Genomic DNA, 18,259 nt, shown 5'->3' with positions numbered 1-18,259 from the left:
GGCTGAGAAAATTCACTAAACACAACTTCCCAAGAAAAGGGGGGTGTCCGCTCACAGCCACCATCCTGGTGGACAGGAAACACTCCTGCCCATCGCCAGCCCCATAGCCCAGAGCTGCCCCAGACAACCCAGTGTGACGGAAGTGCTTCAAATAACAGGCACACACCACAAAACTGGGCGTGGACATTAGCCTTCCCTGCAACCTCAGCTGAATGTCCCAGAGCTGGGAAGGTGGAGCAGTGTGAATTAACAAAGCCCCATTCAGCCATCATTTGAGCAGACTGGGAGCCTCCCTACACAGCCCAGCAGCCCAGAACTGCCCTGGGGGGACGGCACTCACCTGTGACATAGCACAGTCATCCCTCAACAGAGGACCCGGGGTGCACAGCCTGGAAGAGGGGCCCACTTGCAAGTCTCAGGAACCATACACCAATACCAAAGACTTGTGGGTCAGTGGCAGAGACAAACTGTGGCAGGACTGAACTGAAGGATTAGACTATTGCAGCAGCTTTAAAACTCTAGGATCATCAGGGAGATTTGATTGTTAGGGCCACCCCCCCTCCCCGACTGCCCAGAAACACGCCCCACATACAGGGCAGGCAACACCAACTACACACGCAAGCTTGGTACACCAATTGGGCCCCACAAGACTCACTCCCCCACTCACCAAAAAGGCTAAACAGGGGAGAACTGGCTTGTGGAGAACAGGTGGCTCGTGGACGCCACCTGCTGGTTAGTTAGAGAAAGTGTACTCCACGAAGCTGTAGATCTGATAAATTAGAGATAAGGACTTCAATAGGTCTACAAACCCTAAAAGAACCCTATCAAGTTCAGCAAATGCCACGAGGCCAAAAACAACAGAAAATTATAAAGCATATGAAAAAACCAGACGATATGGATAACCCAAGCCCAAGCACCCAAATCAAAAGACCAGAAGAGACACAGCACCTAGAGCAGCTACTCAAAGAACTAAAGATGAACAATGAGACCATAGTACGGGATATGAAGGAAATCAAGAAGACCCTAGAAGAGCATAAAGAAGACATTGCAAGGCTAAATAAAAAAATGGATGATCTTATGGAAATTAAAGAAACTGTTGACCAAATTAAAAAGATTCTGGACACTCATAGTACAAGACTAGAGGAAGTTGAACAACGAATCAGTGACCTGGAAGATGACAGAATGGAAAATGAAAGCATAAAAGAAAGAATGGGGAAAAAATTTGAAAAAATCGAAATGGACCTCAGGGATATGATAGATAATATGAAACGTCCAAATATAAGACTCATTGGTGTCCCAGAAGGGGAAGAAAAGGGTAAAGGTCTAGGAAGAGTATTCAAAGAAATTGTTGGGGAAAACTTCCCAAATCTTCTAAACAACATAAATACACAAATCATAAATGCTCAGCGAACTCCAAATAGAATAAATCCAAAAAAACCCACTCCGACACATATACTGATCACACTGTCAAACATAGAAGAGAAGGAGCAAGTTCTGAAAGCAGCAAGAGAAAAGCAATTCACCACATACAAAGGAAACAGCATAAGACTAAGTAGTGACTACTCAGCAGCCACCATGGAGGCAAGAAGGCAGTGGCACGATATATTTAAAATTCTGAGTGAGAGGAATTTCCAGCCAAGAATACTTTATCCAGCAAAGCTCTCCTTCAAATTTGAGGGAGAGCTTAAATTTTTCACAGACAAACAAATGCTGAGAGAATTTGTTAACAAGAGACCTGCCCTACTGGAGATACTCAAGGGAGCCCTACAGACAGAGAAACAAAGACAGGACAGAGAGACTTGGAGAAAGGTTCAGTACTAAAGAGATTCGGTATGGGTACAATAAAGGATATTAATAGAGAGAGGGAAAAATATGGCAAACATAAACCAAAGGATAAGATGGCCGATTCAAGAAATGCCTTCACGGTTTTAACGTTGAATGTAAATGGATTAAACTCCCCAATTAAAAGATATAGATTCGCAGAATGGATCAAAAAAAATGAACCATCAATATGTTGCATACAAGAGACTCATCTTAGACACAGGGACACAAAGAAACTGAAAGTGAAAGGATGGAAAAAAATATTTCATGCAAGCTACAGCCAAAAGAAAGCAGGTGTAGCAATATTAATCTCAGATAAAATAGACTTCAAATGCAGGGATGTTTTGAGAGACAAAGAAGGCCACTACATACTAATAAAAGGGGCAATTCAGCAAGAAGAAATAACAATCGTAAATGTCTATGCACCCAATCAAGGTGCCACAAAATACATGAGAGAAACACTGGCAAAACTAAAGGAAGCAATTGATGTTTCCACAATAATTGTGGGAGACTTCAACACATCACTCTCTCCTATAGATAGATCAACCAGACAGAAGACCAATAAAGAAATTGAAAACCTAAACAATCTGATAAATGAATTAGATTTAACAGACATCTACAGGACATTACATCCCAAATCACCAGGATACACATACTTTTCTAGTGCTCACGGAACTTTCTCCAGAATAGATCATATGCTGGGACATAAAACAAGCCTCAATAAATTTAAAAAGATTGAAATTATTCAAAGCACATTCTCTGACCACAATGGAATACAATTAGAAGTCAATAACCATCAGAGACTTAGAAAATTCACAAATACCTGGAGGTTAAACAACACACTCCTAAACAATCAGTGGGTTAAAGAAGAAATAGCAAGAGAAATTGCTAAATATATAGAGACGAATGAAAATGAGAACACAACATACCAAAACCTATGGGATGCAGCAAAAGCAGTGCTAAGGGGGAAATTTATAGCACTAAACGCATATATTAAAAAGGAAGAAAGAGCCAAAATCAAAGAACTAATGGATCAACTGAAGAAGCTAGAAAATGAACAGCAAACCAATCCTAAACCAAGTAGAAGAAAAGAAATAACAAGGATTAAAGCAGAAATAAATGACATAGAGAACAAAAAAACAATAGAGAGGATAAATATCACCAAAAGTTGGTTCTTTGAGAAGATCAACAAGATTGACAAGCCCCTAGCTAGACTGACAAAATCAAAAAGAGAGAAGACCCATATAAACAAAATAATGACTGAAAAAGGTGACATAACTGCAGATCCTGAAGAAATTAAAAAAATTATAAGAGGATATTATGAACAACTGTATGGCAACAAACTGGATAATGTAGAAGAAATGGACAATTTCCTGGAAACATATGAACAACCTAGACTGACCAGAGAAGAAATAGAAGACCTCAACCAACCCATCACAAGCAAAGAGATCCAATCAGTCATCAAAAATCTTCCCACAAATAAATGCCCAGGGCCAGATGGCTTCACAGGGGAATTCTACCAAACTTTCCAGAAAGAACTGACACCAATCTTACTCAAACTCTTTCAAATCATTGAAGAAAATGGAACACTACCTAACTCATTTTATGAAGCTAACATCAATCTAATACCAAAACCAGGCAAAGATGCTACAAAAAAGGAAAACTACCGGCCAATCTCCCTAATGAATATAGATGCAAAAATCCTCAACAAAATACTTGCAAATAGAATCCAAAGACACATTAAAAAAATCATACACCATGACCAAGTGGGGTTCATTCCAGGCATGCAAGGATGGTTCAACATAAGAAAAACAATCAACGTATTACAACACATTAAAAACTCGAAAGGGAAAAATCAATTGATCATCTCAATAGATGCTGAAAAAGCATTTGACAAAATCCAACATCCCTTTTTGATAACACTTCAAAAGGCAGGAATTGAAGGAAACTTCCTCAACATGATAAAGAGCATATATGAAAAACCCACAGCCAGCATAGTACTCAATGGTGAGAGACTGAAAGCCTTCCCTCTAAGATCAGGAACAAGACAAGGATGCCCGCTGTCACCACTGTTATTCAACATTGTGCTGGAAGTGCTAGCCAGGGCAATCCGGCAAGACAAAGAAATAAAAGGCATCCAAATTGGAAAAGAAGAAGTAAAACTGTCATTGTTTGCAGATGATATGATCTTATATCTAGAAAACCCTGAGAAATCAACGATACACCTACTAGAGCTAATAAACAAATTTAGCAAAGTAGCGGGATACAAGATTAATGCACATAAGTCAGTAATGTTTCTATATGCTAGAAATGAACAAACTGAAGAGACACTCAAGAAAAAGATACCATTTTCAATAGCAACTAAAAAAATCAAGTACCTAGGAATCAACTTAACCAAAGATGTAAAAGACCTATACAAAGAAAACTACATAACTCTACTACAACAAATAGAAGCGGACCTTAAAAGATGGAAAAATATTCCATGTTCATGGATAGGAAGGCTAAATGTCATTAAGATGTCAATTCTACCCAAACTCATCTACAGATTCAATGCAATCCCAATCAAAATTCCAACAACCTACTTTGCAGACTTGGAAAAGCTAGTTATCAAATTTATTTGGAAAGGGAAGATGCCTCGAATTGCTAAAGACACTCTAAAAAAGAAAAACGAAGTGGGAGGACTTACACTCCCTGACTTTGAAGCTTATTATAAAGCCACAGTTGCCAAAACAGCATGGTACTGGCACAATGATAGACATATAGATCAATGGAATCGAATTGAGAATTCAGAGATAGACCCTCAGATCTATGGCCGACTGATCTTTGATAAGGCCCCCAAAGTCACCGAACTGAGCCATAATGGTCTTTTCAACAAATGGGGCTGGGAGAGTTGGATATCCATATCCAAAAGAATGAAAGAGGACCCCTACCTCACCCCCTACACAAAAATTAACTCAAAATGGACCAAAGATCTCAATATAAAAGAAAGTACCATAAAACTCCTAGAAGATAATGTAGGAAAACATCTTCAAGACCTTGTATTAGGAGGCCACTTCCTAGACTTTACACCCAAAGCACAAGCAACAAAAGAGTAAATAGATAAATGGGAACTCCTCAAGCTTAGAAGTTTCTGCACCTCAAAGGAATTTCTCAAAAAGGTAAAGAGGCAGCCAACTCAATGGGAAAAAATTTTTGGAAACCATGTATCTGACAAAAGACTGATATCTTGCATATACAAAGAAATCCTACAACTCAATGACAATAGTACAGACAGCCCAATTATAAAATGGGCAAAAGATATGAAAAGACAGTTCTCTGAAGAGGAAATACAAATGGCCAAGAAACACATGAAAAAATGTTCAGCTTCACTAGCTATTAGAGAGAAGCAAATTAAGACCACAATGAGATACCATCTAACACCGGTTAGAATGGCTGCCATTAAACAAACAGGAAACTACAAATGCTGGAGGGGATGTGGAGAAATTGGGACTCTTATTCACTGTTGGTGGGACTGTATAATGGTTCAGCCACTCTGGAAGTCAGTCTGGCAGTTCCTTAGAAAACTCGATATAGAGCTACCATTCGATCCAGCGATTGCACTTCTCGGTATATACCCGGAAGATCGGAAAGCAGTGACACGAACAGATATCTGCATGCCAATGTCCATAGCAGCATTATTCACAATTGCCAAGAGATGGAAACAACCCAAATGTCCTTCAACCGATGAGTGGATAAATAAAATGTGGTATATACACACGATGGAATACTACGCGTCAGTAAGAAGGAACGATCTCGTGAAACATATGACAACATGGATGAACCTTGAAGACATAATGCTGAGCGAAATAAGCCAGGCACAAAAAGAGAAATATTATATGCTACCACTAATGTGAACTTTGAAAAATGTAAAACAAATGGTTTATAATGTAGAATGTAGGGGAACTAGCAGTAGAGAGCAATTAAGGAAGGGGGAACAATAATCCAAGAAGAACAGATAAGCTATTTAACGTTCTGGGGATGCCCAGAAATGACTATGGTCTGTTAATTTCTGATGGATGTAGTAGGAACAAGTTCACTGAAATGTTGCTATATTATGTAACTTTCTTGGGGTAAAGTAGGAACATGTTGGAAGTTAAGCAGTTATCTTAGGTTAGTTGTCTTTTTCTTACTCCCTTGTTATGGTCTCTTTGAAATGTTCTTTTATTGTATGTTTGTTTTCTTTTTAACTTTTTTTTTCATACAGTTGATTTAAAAAAGAAGGGAAAGTTAAAAAAAAAAAAAAAGAAAAAAGACAAACAAGGAAAAAAAAAAAAAATATGTAGTGCCCCCTTGAGGAGCCTGTGGAGAATGCAGGGGTATTCGCCTACCCCACCTCCATGGTTGCTAACATGACCACAGTCATAGGGGACTGGTGGTTTGATGGGTTGAGCCCTCTACCATAAGTTTTACCCTTGGGAAGACGGTTGCTGCAAAGGAGAGGCTAGGCCTCCCTATATTTGTGCCTAAGAGTCTCCTCCTGAATGCCTCTTTGTTGCTCAGATGTGGCCCTCTCTCTCTGGCTAAGCCAACTTGAAAGGTGAAATCACTGCCCTCCCCCCTATGTGGGACCAGACACCCAGGGGAGTGAATCTCCCTGGCAACGTGGAATATGACTCCCGGAGAGGAATGTAGACCCGGCATCGTGGGATGGAGAACATCTTCTTGACCAAAAGGGGGATGTGAAAGGAAATGAAATAAGCTTCAGTGGCAGAGAGATTCCAAAACGAGCCGAGAGATCACTCTGGTGGGCACTCTTACGCACACTTTAGACAACCTTTTTTAGGTTCTAAAGAATTGGGGTAGCTGGTGGTGGATACCTGAAACTATTAAACTACAACCCAGAACCCATGAATCTCGAAGACAGTTGTATAAAAATTTAGCTTATGAGGGGTGACAATGGGATTGGGAATGCCATAAGGACCAAACTCCACTTTGTCTAGTTTATGGATGGATGTGTAGAAAAGTAGGGGAAGGAAACAAACAGACAAAGGTACCCAGTGTTCTTTTTTACTTCAATTGCTCTTTTTCTCTCTAATTATTATTCTTGTTATTTTTGTGTGTGTGCTAATGAAGGTGTCAGGGATTGATTTAGGTGATGAATGTACAACTATGTAATGGTACTGTAAACAATCGAAAGTACAATTTGTTTTGTATGACTGAGTGGTATGTGAATATATCTCAATAAAATGATGATTAAAAAAAAAATCTCTATTATAGGTAATACAGTTAGATAAATACCATAAAGAAACATTTTATTAGGTCCTAAATAATTTTTTAAGAACATAAAAGAGCCCAAAAGCAAAATAGTTTGAGAGTCTTTGAATTAGATGGATGTTGTACCTCTGTTTCCACCCTCTATTTGGTGGGCATTGTTTTGTAAGCCTTACAACCATTGATCTCTTTTCCCTTTTCTAAGGCACCATGATTTTTTTTAACATATTTCTGCATCTGTGCCCCCAAACTTTATTTACATTGAATTTCAAAATTTGTTAAAAGATAAGTATGTGACTTGCTTGTGTCCCCATAAGAAAGAAAAGATGATTTTATGGAAGTTCATGATAAATATGGTTATTTATTTAAAAGAGAGCTACAAAAAGAGAGTCATTCACTCTCTGAATGTGTTGTGTTGTGTGTGGATGTAAAATCTAACATCATCCTCATCTACTTTGCCATCAAGGGGGAAGACAGTCTGGGCATGAAATCAACCTGCAATGGAAGATGTAAATGAGGGAATCACTGAGGAACACCACTAGACTCACTGGAATAAAATATCTCTTTTAGTTTTGTCATCCAGTAGATTTGCTTACTGGTTAAATTGTTTGAAGAGATGTTTTATTTGCAACTGGATGAATACTATCTGTTACATTCAAAGTTCTTATTTTTGTCTTGTAGGTTTATTCTTTTTTGTTGTATTTTAAATTAAACCTCAACAATCTATTTTTACAAAAAAAAAAAAAAAGAATGCCTTAATGTGGTTGAATCGATGATATTATAGTGTATTTCCTTCTCTCATTTTCTATTTTAATAGAAAATTAGACCCCGACCTCAAATGTATTGCTTTCTGCCTGCCATAACTGTCAGATCTATAAATTAATATGCATGTACCTAACTGTGCCAGTTTGAATGTATTAGGTCCCCCAAAATGCCATCATCTCTGAGGCAATCTTGTGTGGGCAGATGTATTAAATTAATTAGATTTTAATTCTTTGAGAGTTTACATGGAGATGCAACCTACCCAACTGTAGGTGATATCTCTGATTAGATAATTTCCATGGAGGTGTCGCCCTGCTCATTCAGCTTGGGCCTTGATTAGTTTACTAGAGCACTGTATAAGCTCAGACAGAAGGAGCAAGCTTGCTACAGCCAAGAGGGACACTTTGAAGAACATACAGGAGCTGAGAGAGGAGCTGCAGCTTACAGAGACATTTTGGAGACAGCCTTTGGAAGCAGTCTTTTGCTCCAGAGAAGCTAAGAAAGGACAAAAACCCCAAGAACAACTAAGAGTGACATTTTTGAGGAGCTGAGCCTAGAGAGGGACATCCTGGGAGAAAAGCTGTTTTGAAACCAGAACTCTGGAACAGATGCCAGCCATGTGCCTTCCCAGCTAACAGAGGTTTTCCAGACACCATTGGCCATCCTCCAGTGAAGGTACCCGATTGTTGATGCATTACCTTGGACATTTTATGGCTTTAAGACTGTAACTGTGTAACCAAATAAGCCCCCTTTATAAGAGCCAGTCTGTTTCTGGTATTTTGCAGAAGGGCAGCATTAGCAAACCAGAACACACACAAAGAATGTTAACATGGGAACAGCTTCTTCTAAATTCATAATAATTTCTCCTTGTACCTTGTGCTGCTCAGGAGTGCCTTTGCATCTTTAGTTTGTAACCACTTGGCACTTGACTGTTTTCATAAACTGGCAAAAGGCTCTAGCATTACAGTTCCCATTCTGCTGTTTTGGGACTCGACCCTAGCTGCTACTGGCATGGTAAAAGAAATCATTCCCACAGCCAGCCCCTTTCAAAAAGAGAAAATGGAGTTCTAATTCAACCCTTCTTCTCTTAACTCAGGGCCACTCTTCTAACTTCAATTTTCCCATCTTCAACCTACAGAACCTTAATATTTGTATCTCCAGCACCTGTGGTGAAATGTCCTCAAATGTCCTTCAGCTTTTTGTGAAAGCAGAGACCCACCATTAGCATTTTTTAAAAAGCTATTGAACAGTTACTACTTGCAGTGCACAGTTCAGTGGGGGATATAATGGTTATTAAGATAGAGCCTATATTTTAAGAAATTTCCAGTCTAATAGGAAAGCCAGATATTGTGCACAAAAAAGAAGGGCGGAGGAGGAGCTTCTAAAATGAAGGAATAGAAAGGGAACAGCAGAACATACTTCTCTCCCAAAAGCAGCGAGTAGCCAGGCAGAAACTGTCTGAATCTACTGTTTTGTGGATCCGGAGACCACAAGAGTTCAGTACAACATCCAGGGAAGTGCAGGATGAAGAGACTGAGAAACCATGGTCAGAGACTGTAAGTAATTCCATCCATGGTTTCTGGTGCCCATCTGCCACCCTCAAGGGAAGCAGCATTAGGTATCCTGATCCTTGCCTGGCAGGTGGTCTGTGGGAATCCTCTGCCCCAAGTACAGAAAGTACACAGCTCAACACTGAGCCAGATATTGGCCAGTGAAATAACAACATGGGATTCCTGTTTCAGCCCACGCTGGTCACACACCACTGGGTGCCACTGTTTTGACTGTGTCACAGGCAGAACTGGCAAAGAACTAACAGACTGTCTTCGTAGGGCTGAGGAGGGATAGGCTGCCAAAGAGTGCCATCTGCTGGGCAGACTGGAAAGTACAGCCAATGGTGTGAAAAGGAAAAAGGGGGGAGGGGGTTTTGGAGTCTTTCCAGACCATCTCCCAGGGCCCTTTGGATTGCATCTACGCCCCCTGCATGGGTACTAGCCCTCTTTGGGCTGGAAAATACTGATGAGCCAATGGTCAAAGACAAGCTTTAATACAAACCCAATCAACAACAAAATCCTAGACAAGAGAGAGAAACCAATCTTCAGAATAAGCCCATCAAGATATGAGATACCCAGATATCATCAAAAAAATCACAAGGCATTCTAAATCATGAGAATGTTTGGCCCAATCAAAGGAAAAAATGAAAAAGTCAAGGGAGATACAAAATTTAGAACTGCTAAACAAAGATGTTCAAACAAATCTAGATGGCTAAAGATAAAGGATATTAAGAAGACACTGGGTGAGCATAAGAATTTGAAAGCATACAAAGAAAAATAATGTATAATGGAAATGAAAGACACAATGAAATTAAAAACACACTAGAGACACAACAGATTTGAAGACGCAGAAGAAATTATCAGCAAGCTAGAAGACAAAGCATCTAAATTCAAACAGATAAAAGAACAAATGGAGAAAAGAATGGAAAAATTTGAGCAGGGTCTCAGGGAAATGATTGACAATATGAACCACATTGACAAAAGCATCCTGCATGTCCCAGAAGGTGAAAAGAAGGGAAAGGGGCCAGAAAGCATATTTGAGGAAATAGTGGCTGAAAATTTCCCAAGCTTTATAAAAGACATATGCAAATCCAAGAAACCCAACATATTCCAAATAGAATAAATCCGAATAGACCCCCTCCATGACACTAATCAGACTGTCAAATACCAAAGAGGAGAAAATTCTGAAAGCAGCAAGAGAAAAGCAATTCACCACATACAAGGAAAGCCAAATAAGACTTAAGTGCTGATTTCTTATCGGACACCATGGACGTATTTAAGATACTGAAAGAGAAAATTTGCCAGCCAAGAATTCTCTATCCAGCAAAGCTGTCCTTCAAAAATGAGGGACAGTTTAAAATATTCACAGATAAATAGAAGCTGAAAGAGCTTGTTAACAACAGACTAGCCTTATAAGAAGTACTAAAGGGAATTCTGCTGGCTGAAAAGAAAAGACAGGAGAGAGAAGCTTCAGGAGGTATAGAAATGATTATTAATAAGGGTAACTAAATGGATAACGAGAGAAAAAATAAATCTGATAAAAGCCAAAGGATAAAATGGTTAAAGTACTGCACGTACAGTAATAACATTGAATGTTAATGTATTAAACTCCCCAAAAGACACAGATCGGCAGAATGGATTAAAAAAAATATCCATCTATACGCTGTTTACAAAAGACTCATTTTAGACCCAAAGATGCAAATAGGTTAAAAGCAAAAGTTTTGAAAAAAGACATTCCACACAGCAGTAACAAAAACAAAACAAAACAAAACAAATAAAACCCTGGGGTAGTTATACTAATATCAGAAAAAATAGACTTTAAATGCAAAAATGTCCAAGAAGGGCATTATTATATATTAATAAAAGGGGCAATTCACTAAGGAGAAGTGACAATCATAAATATCTATATACCTAATCAAGGTGCCCTGAAGTACATGAGGCAAACACTGGCAAAACTGAAGGGGGTGGAGGCTAGTCCTCTAGAGCAACTAGTAATAGCCAGGAACAACTAGTAAATAGTCTGAAACAACTGTTGGGGGACATCGTGACTGGACACACATTGTACACTAGCCTGGAATGGGTGGAACGGCCAAGATCACAGCATAGAACTATAAATAAAGCTTCTCAAACTGCAGAGCTGGCACCCCTCCACCACCAACATGGCAGGCTGAGCTGAAACACTTCCCTGTGGAAAAAAGAAACAGGTTACCTGGAGCAAGGGAAAGTAACCAAGCTCCAACTGTGATTTTAATCAACAAATTTGTACTACTGAATACAAGCTACAAGCACAGATAAACCTGGAGCAAGCAGGAAAGGAACCTGAGGTTCCTCCTGGCACAGAGAAGGCAGGACTGATGGGGGGAAAATACATAAATAAAAACAAGCTTTTGGAGACGGCTGAGTTCAGAATACTGGAAAACAGCTGTGTCCCAAGAGTGGGAGCACGGGGAACTGGGTACCAACACTGGTTGACCGCAGAAGCTGGGGGGCTGAGAACTGGCTCTGGAAAGGGGCTTTCTTCTTTTTCCTTTTTTTTTTTTTTTCTCTGATTATAAGTAGCTCATTAAAGAAAGCCTCACGCATTTTCAATTGTCAGCAATGACCTAGGCAAGAGTGGAGTTGAGTCAGAGAGACAAAGGAGGAATTCAAGTGTAGAAGATAACTCCCTATAGAGTGTATCTTCCCTAAGAAAAGGGGGGTGGGGCCCAGCTCAAGTGGCTGCCCTCCCTCAGACAATTCAGACCCCAGGGCCTGGGGGGAGGGGAGAGACCAGAAAAAACTTAAGCTTGGCTTCTGAGAGCCTCAGCCCCTGACCAGGACAGGGTCTGTTGATAATTAAATGGACCACACCTCTTTACACCAGTGGGGAGCTGTGGGCTGAGAAGCACCACTTGCTGGGCACGATAGGAAAAGCACAGAGTCTAGAGGCCAATTGTTTTTTTCAAACTTTTGAGTTCTTCGTTATGTTTGCCCAATGTCGTCTTTGTATCTTTCATCTCTTTTGCCATATGTTCCCTCAACTCATTGATTTTGATTTTTGATATAGGAGATTTGTTTGATTAATAATTAGTCTGACAATCTGCTGGGTCTCATCCACAGGGAAACCTGATACTGAATACAGCCTCCTGCTGAGACCTGGGCCTGTCTGGTCTGGGAAAATCTGATTGGGGTAGTCAAGGAAACCAGATGCCTAGACAACAAAAAATTACAAATCACACCAGGAAAAATGAAGATATGGCCCAGTAAAAGGAACAAACTTACACTTCAACTGAGATACAGGAATTGAACAATTATTACAATATATACATTTTTCATTATAGTATATAGGTTGGAATAAAAGGAAAGGGAAGGTGTAGGAGAGAAACTTTTAATTTCCTTTTGAAAAATTAAAATTCTTAGGAAATCTTAAAAGTGCTTTGTACATGCTTTAGGGATGTAAAAGTAAGAAAAAACTGTCACTGTTTTCTAAAGTGGGCTTGGGGAAAGAGGTATTCATTGGAAACAAATGGCAACAACAGAAAGGAAATAGTTGACCAATGAGTGAGACGTTTGCTAACACAATAATACTGCTCTTTTTCTGTTCACCCTCAAAGATCCTATCTTTGCTCATTACCTACTGTTCTGAAAAAACAGAAAGGTTGCAGAAGAGGGTCAGAAAATAAAAATTGTCACTCCTATAGTTCATTAAATTCATTGTAGAAAATCTATTCTCATTAAAGCTCCCATGGACGGTCCTTGAAATTATCTTTTATTTCTTCCAGCTAACAAGATCATGCATAGATAAAACCTATGGAATTGTCTATTAGATTTTCTTCTTAATAAAAATAATAAGGCCTTTTAATTAAATACCGAGAACACCCAGGCCTTTAAAAATACATTATCCAAATGTATGATACAAATACAAGGTGATAATAAAAGGGTGGTATATGGGAAAAAATACACCTAAAGTAAATAATGGATGATAGAACTATTTTAAAAATCTTTCAATTGTAACAAAGGTAACTACTGTTGAAAAAAATAGTACAATTATTTTTTAAAACTGTTATCATCAACAGTAACCAATGTTTCATGCCAATGCAAGGTATTGGTGGTGGGGTGGTGCACAGAATTTTATGCATAATTGCTTTGTAAACTCACAACTTCTCCCAATAAAAAAAGTGGAAGGAGTGAGAAATGTCAATTGATGTGATTATCTCAAATGTGAATATTAAAGATGCTCAATAGATTGAACAATCTAAAAGGTATAGATGGAATTAATGTGAGCAGTTTATTTAGAATACTAAGGGAGAACCAGGTTGGTGAGGAAAGGAAAGATGAAAAGTGTTGATCATGATTTTAAGAAAATCTCATCGCCAAGGTGATGAGTACATAGCTAGACACAGATAGGGTCAATAAAAGAGAATTTTTTAAATTGTGAACTGGAATAATAAGGAGAAATATCCTAGAGAAAGCAAAGGAATTGTGTCAGGGGCATAAGTGGATAGAGGATTTCTTCACAAAGGAGAAAGGACACTTCATTCTCTGAACCTTGGGGAAAGGTGGTAAAGAGGTAAGAATATAGAACAGCTTTTATCTTGGTGGGTCAGATGTCCTTCATGAAATAAAAGGAAGATTGTTGAGAATGAGAGGATGTGATTGCATAAGAGTTTTTAAGAGAATATCTAAGTTTTAAAATGGTAATTGAGAGAAATCAGAGGAAATCAAACAATAGTTGTTGGGTGCTAAGGCTCCTGCAATGGTAGGTGGACATGGTGTTTTTCTTTAAAAGTTCTCAGACCCAAGACATGCAAATAGAGAATCCAGATTACGGCCTTGATCGAAGACTGTTCTGTTGTTAGAAAGATGTGGCAGATAGCAAGGGCAGGGACTAATGGTACTGGTGAGAGAATAAGCCACATATATCAATCACTTCATTCATTTGTTAACCCAACTATTCATCCCATCACTTAACACCTGTAATAAGAATTGCAGAGTGATCTATCTTATCACTTCTTGAATTCTTTTGTCATCTCACCATCACCAAGATAAAATCAGAGCACTGTACTATGGATATGACCTGACATGGCCCTTCATGAACTGGCTCCAACCAACCTCTTAAACCTTGTCTAATAAGTGTCTCTTTGTCACACTTGCTTTGGTCAAATGGTTGTAAATCCTTTGGAATGTGCATGGCTTTGCACAGCTTGTTCCTACTTCCTAAAATTCCCTTCCCCCTATCTGGGGAATCATAGTCATCCTTATAAACAATCATTATATATCACTCCCTCTGTCAAGCTTTCACTTCATTTTAACAGACACTGAACTCTACAAAGTGAATCACTCTCCATGATACAGATTTTATATCATACATACTTCTTAACATAATTTAATTATTTGTTTAAAAATAACAGTTCTACTAGTTTGTGAGCAGATTAATAACAATGACTTTGTGATACATTTAATTTTTATCCTCAGTACCTATGGTAGTGTGTGAAACAGTAACTGGAAAAGAAGGTGATGTGGAGTTGAAAATCAGGAATGAGCTGGATTGGAATCAGGATAAGGGCAACCAAAAGGCAATTCTGAGAGAAACAGGGAAGTAGAGATGAGACTGTTGGAGCTGGAAGATCATGACAGACCTGGCTTTACAAACTACTTCAAAAAATAGGAGATTATATAGATGTAAGCATGAAAGGAAGAAAGACTAGTAAAAACTATATGATGAGATTAGATGAGATGATGTGGAAAACCTATAATTGCAAATGATTAAAAGTTACCTCCATTTTCTGAAAACATTTTAGGGTGTGAGATTACTCAAAATTATCACATTATACAAAAATGTTTACCAGTCCTACTTTTACTTCAACCATATGTTTAAAGTGTTTTCTTTATTCTCTTAACTGAGTTTTTAATGGATTAAATTATTCAAAACATCACTGTTATTTATTCTTTTGGGCCTTTTAGTCATCACATAATTGCTATATTCCCTCTACCAGCTGTATATTATTAACATAGAAATGCAAGCATTCTTTTCACTAATATTGTGGGTCAAGGCCTAAAGTTTGGTTTGATAATAGGAAAAAAACAACAAAAAAAATACATTATCAACTCTAAGTCAGATTCTCTGGCTGGCAACTCAGGGTTGCCTTTGCTAGGTTATAGATAACATGAAGTCAAAGTCAAATCAGGGAAACAAAGGTTTAAGTGTTTGATCCTGAGTGCTTATTTATTTTTATAACCTAAAGTCAATATAAATTCTGCTTTGTGAAAAAGACCATTAGTTGTCGCCCAATAACTATTTTTACCCTCTTTCTTAGAAAATACCCTCCGTATTTTAGAGGACACATGGCCACTCAACTTTAAGATTTGTGGTTAGGTGTGGCCAAGTGATCAGATTCTAGCTAGAGGTATGAAAGTTGAAATGATGTGTGCCTCTTTGCAGAAAGGTCCAATCCCTGCTTCTTGGCTGCAATTTGGACATAATTGCTTGAGCAACAATAGCTATCTCAGGAGGTGATTTGGGAATGGAAACCATAAAATGGTTAAACAAGATAAAAGAAACTTGAATTTTGACAACATGGAATACCCTATTCTATATACCTCTAGACTTGAGTATGAAGGAGAAATACATGTCTATATTTTCACACCTCGTTTTGTATTTCCTTATTTCTTGCAGTTGAACCAAATCCTATAAAATATAGTGCTATGTTAACTTATTCCAATTACTAACACAGATAATGGGGAATGAATGAATCAGGAATTGACTAGAAACTTAATTTTATGTATTCTATGCAGAACACCTAATACTTTTTATTGGACTTGGAGTAGTATTAAAAGAAACAATGTTTAAAAACAAATTTGTTTCTGGAATTAGAGACTGGTAATGATTGCATCATATACTAAAAATATACTAAATATCACTGAATTATACACTTTAAAGGGTGAGTTTTTATAGTAAGTTATATCTCAATAAAACTTATTTAAAAATATACATGTTAAAATGAATTATTTAATGAGAGAGCATTATCATGTTTAAATTTCTAATTAAATAAGCTTTGAATTTAATTAAAACTACCGTGTATGTGGGATATGAGAATTATTTATTAAACAAATACCTGAAATATAAAACTTTTAACATTAATCCAGATGCTTTAATTTGTGATTATTCTTATATCCCCTTTTAAGTTTGCTTCTATCTTATTATTATTCATTTCCAGATTCAGGTTTTGCATTACTTTGGAGAGCATATTATCATCTTTTTTGTCTCCTGAAGCAGTCCCTTGTTGGTAGTTTCCTTCTGCTACAATAAAAAACTGTTCAGTTGGTTGAAGAATGCTTACTCCATAGCCATTGTTGTTATAAATATGATTATTAGTCATCTTCAACTTGGGTGCTGGAAGAACCTGTTAAATTATTCAAGAAAATTAGTTTTTCAATGATTTTTATAAAAAGAAAATACGAACTAATGAACATATCATTGAACATTACTCTAGAACTTATTCTTAGGATAAAACAACTTTCTTGAAACAACTGAGACTATCTCAATTTTGAACAAGTACTATTTTCCTCACTCAATGTAATATTAACTATAAAAATGATGAAAAAATTAAAGTTTTCCCCTTATTTTTACTAATGATGTGTGATATGGAGAGAATAAAATTCAGCAATATAATAGCATGGCTGACTGGGGTGAGGGTAGCACTCAACTAGTGTTCTTTACAGTAAATTCTTTTTTGAAGAAGGACAGTTATGTTCAGACATGAATAATGAGGTAGCCACCATAAGATCTAAAAGAAAAGTGTTTCTGGTAAACAGAATAACAAATACAAAGGTCCTGGAACAAGAATAAAGTTGGTAAATTCTGGGAACACTAAGCCAGTGTAGCTGGAGTATAATGTAGAAGAGAATTGAGAGGAGATGAGGTTGAAGAAGCAGGCAAGGGTGGGATCTTGCCATAGTTTATAAACCAGTCTTACTAAACTTTAACGAGCATGGAAATCACGTGAGGATCTTGTTAAACATTAGATTCTGATTCAGCTGGTCTGGAATAAGGCTTGAGATTCTGTATTTCTTGAAAGCCAGATGATGCCAATGCTGCTGGTCTCTGGATCACACTTTGAATAACATGGTTATGGTTCTCAAAATGTGATTCCAACCAGAACGCAGTATCAGCATCACCTAGAAATGTACTAGATGCAAATTCTCAGGCTCTACCCAACCTACTGAATCAGAAACTGGACCTGGGTCTCCAGAGTGATTCTGATTCATGTTTGAGAACCACTGAAAAATTGGAAAATATTTAAAAGCAGAAAAAAGTGTTTAAGATCAAGCAAGGGTTTGAAAATTGCCCCCATGATACTCCAATCTACCATTTGGGCCTTATTTTCAACCAATTACCTGGCTTAGTTGGCAAAATCATGCTAGGCGGAGCGGATGGTTCTACCAGTAGTATATAATACAATTCCTGCCCTTATGTAGTTTACAATCTACTTGAAGTGATAAAATTCATAAAATAATAAGGAATTTAAATGTAAACTAGAGTTCTAGGGAAAAACTTCATTAACTACACAAGCCTAAAGAGGGAAGTAGAAAGGTAATATATATAGAAGCAGAAAAGAATGGGAAGCCATTTTACCTATAATTTTTTGCTATTAATGTTTTAATTGGTTAGGGTAAATCATTTTATGCAAAATTGAAGATTAGGCTTAAAATGTTTCCTAATGTGTTTATTCTTCTCTTCTAATTCAATTTTCAAAGGGTATTACACAAGCAAAACCTATCCACTTTCTCGTATTTAAAGTAATTTGCTAAGAACTTACGTTGAAATTATTAAACTATAGGACTAAACTTGTTTCCCATAACCATCATTTTAACCATATTTTAATTATTATTTGTGC

At 37.7% G+C, this 18,259-nt stretch overlaps 1 protein-coding gene across 1 annotated transcript in view; it reads right to left on the bottom strand.

Annotated features, from left to right (window-relative positions):
• Positions 1 to 16,491: 16,491 nt before the first annotated feature.
• SHCBP1L (SHC binding and spindle associated 1 like) overlaps positions 16,492 to 18,259 on the bottom strand; it is a 67,139-nt gene continuing 65,371 nt past the window's right edge. Inside the window, exon 10 of the mRNA XM_037825203.1 lies at positions 16,492 to 16,765. Coding sequence (XP_037681131.1) covers positions 16,514 to 16,765 — 252 coding nt within the window. The 3' untranslated portion in view covers positions 16,492 to 16,513. The remainder of the gene's footprint in view (positions 16,766 to 18,259) is intronic.

This window comes from Choloepus didactylus, chromosome 2 (genome assembly GCF_015220235.1).
Source record: "Choloepus didactylus isolate mChoDid1 chromosome 2, mChoDid1.pri, whole genome shotgun sequence".
NCBI classification, from domain to species: domain Eukaryota; kingdom Metazoa; phylum Chordata; class Mammalia; order Pilosa; family Megalonychidae; genus Choloepus; species Choloepus didactylus.
This window is presented reverse-complemented; position numbering and strand designations above follow the sequence as displayed.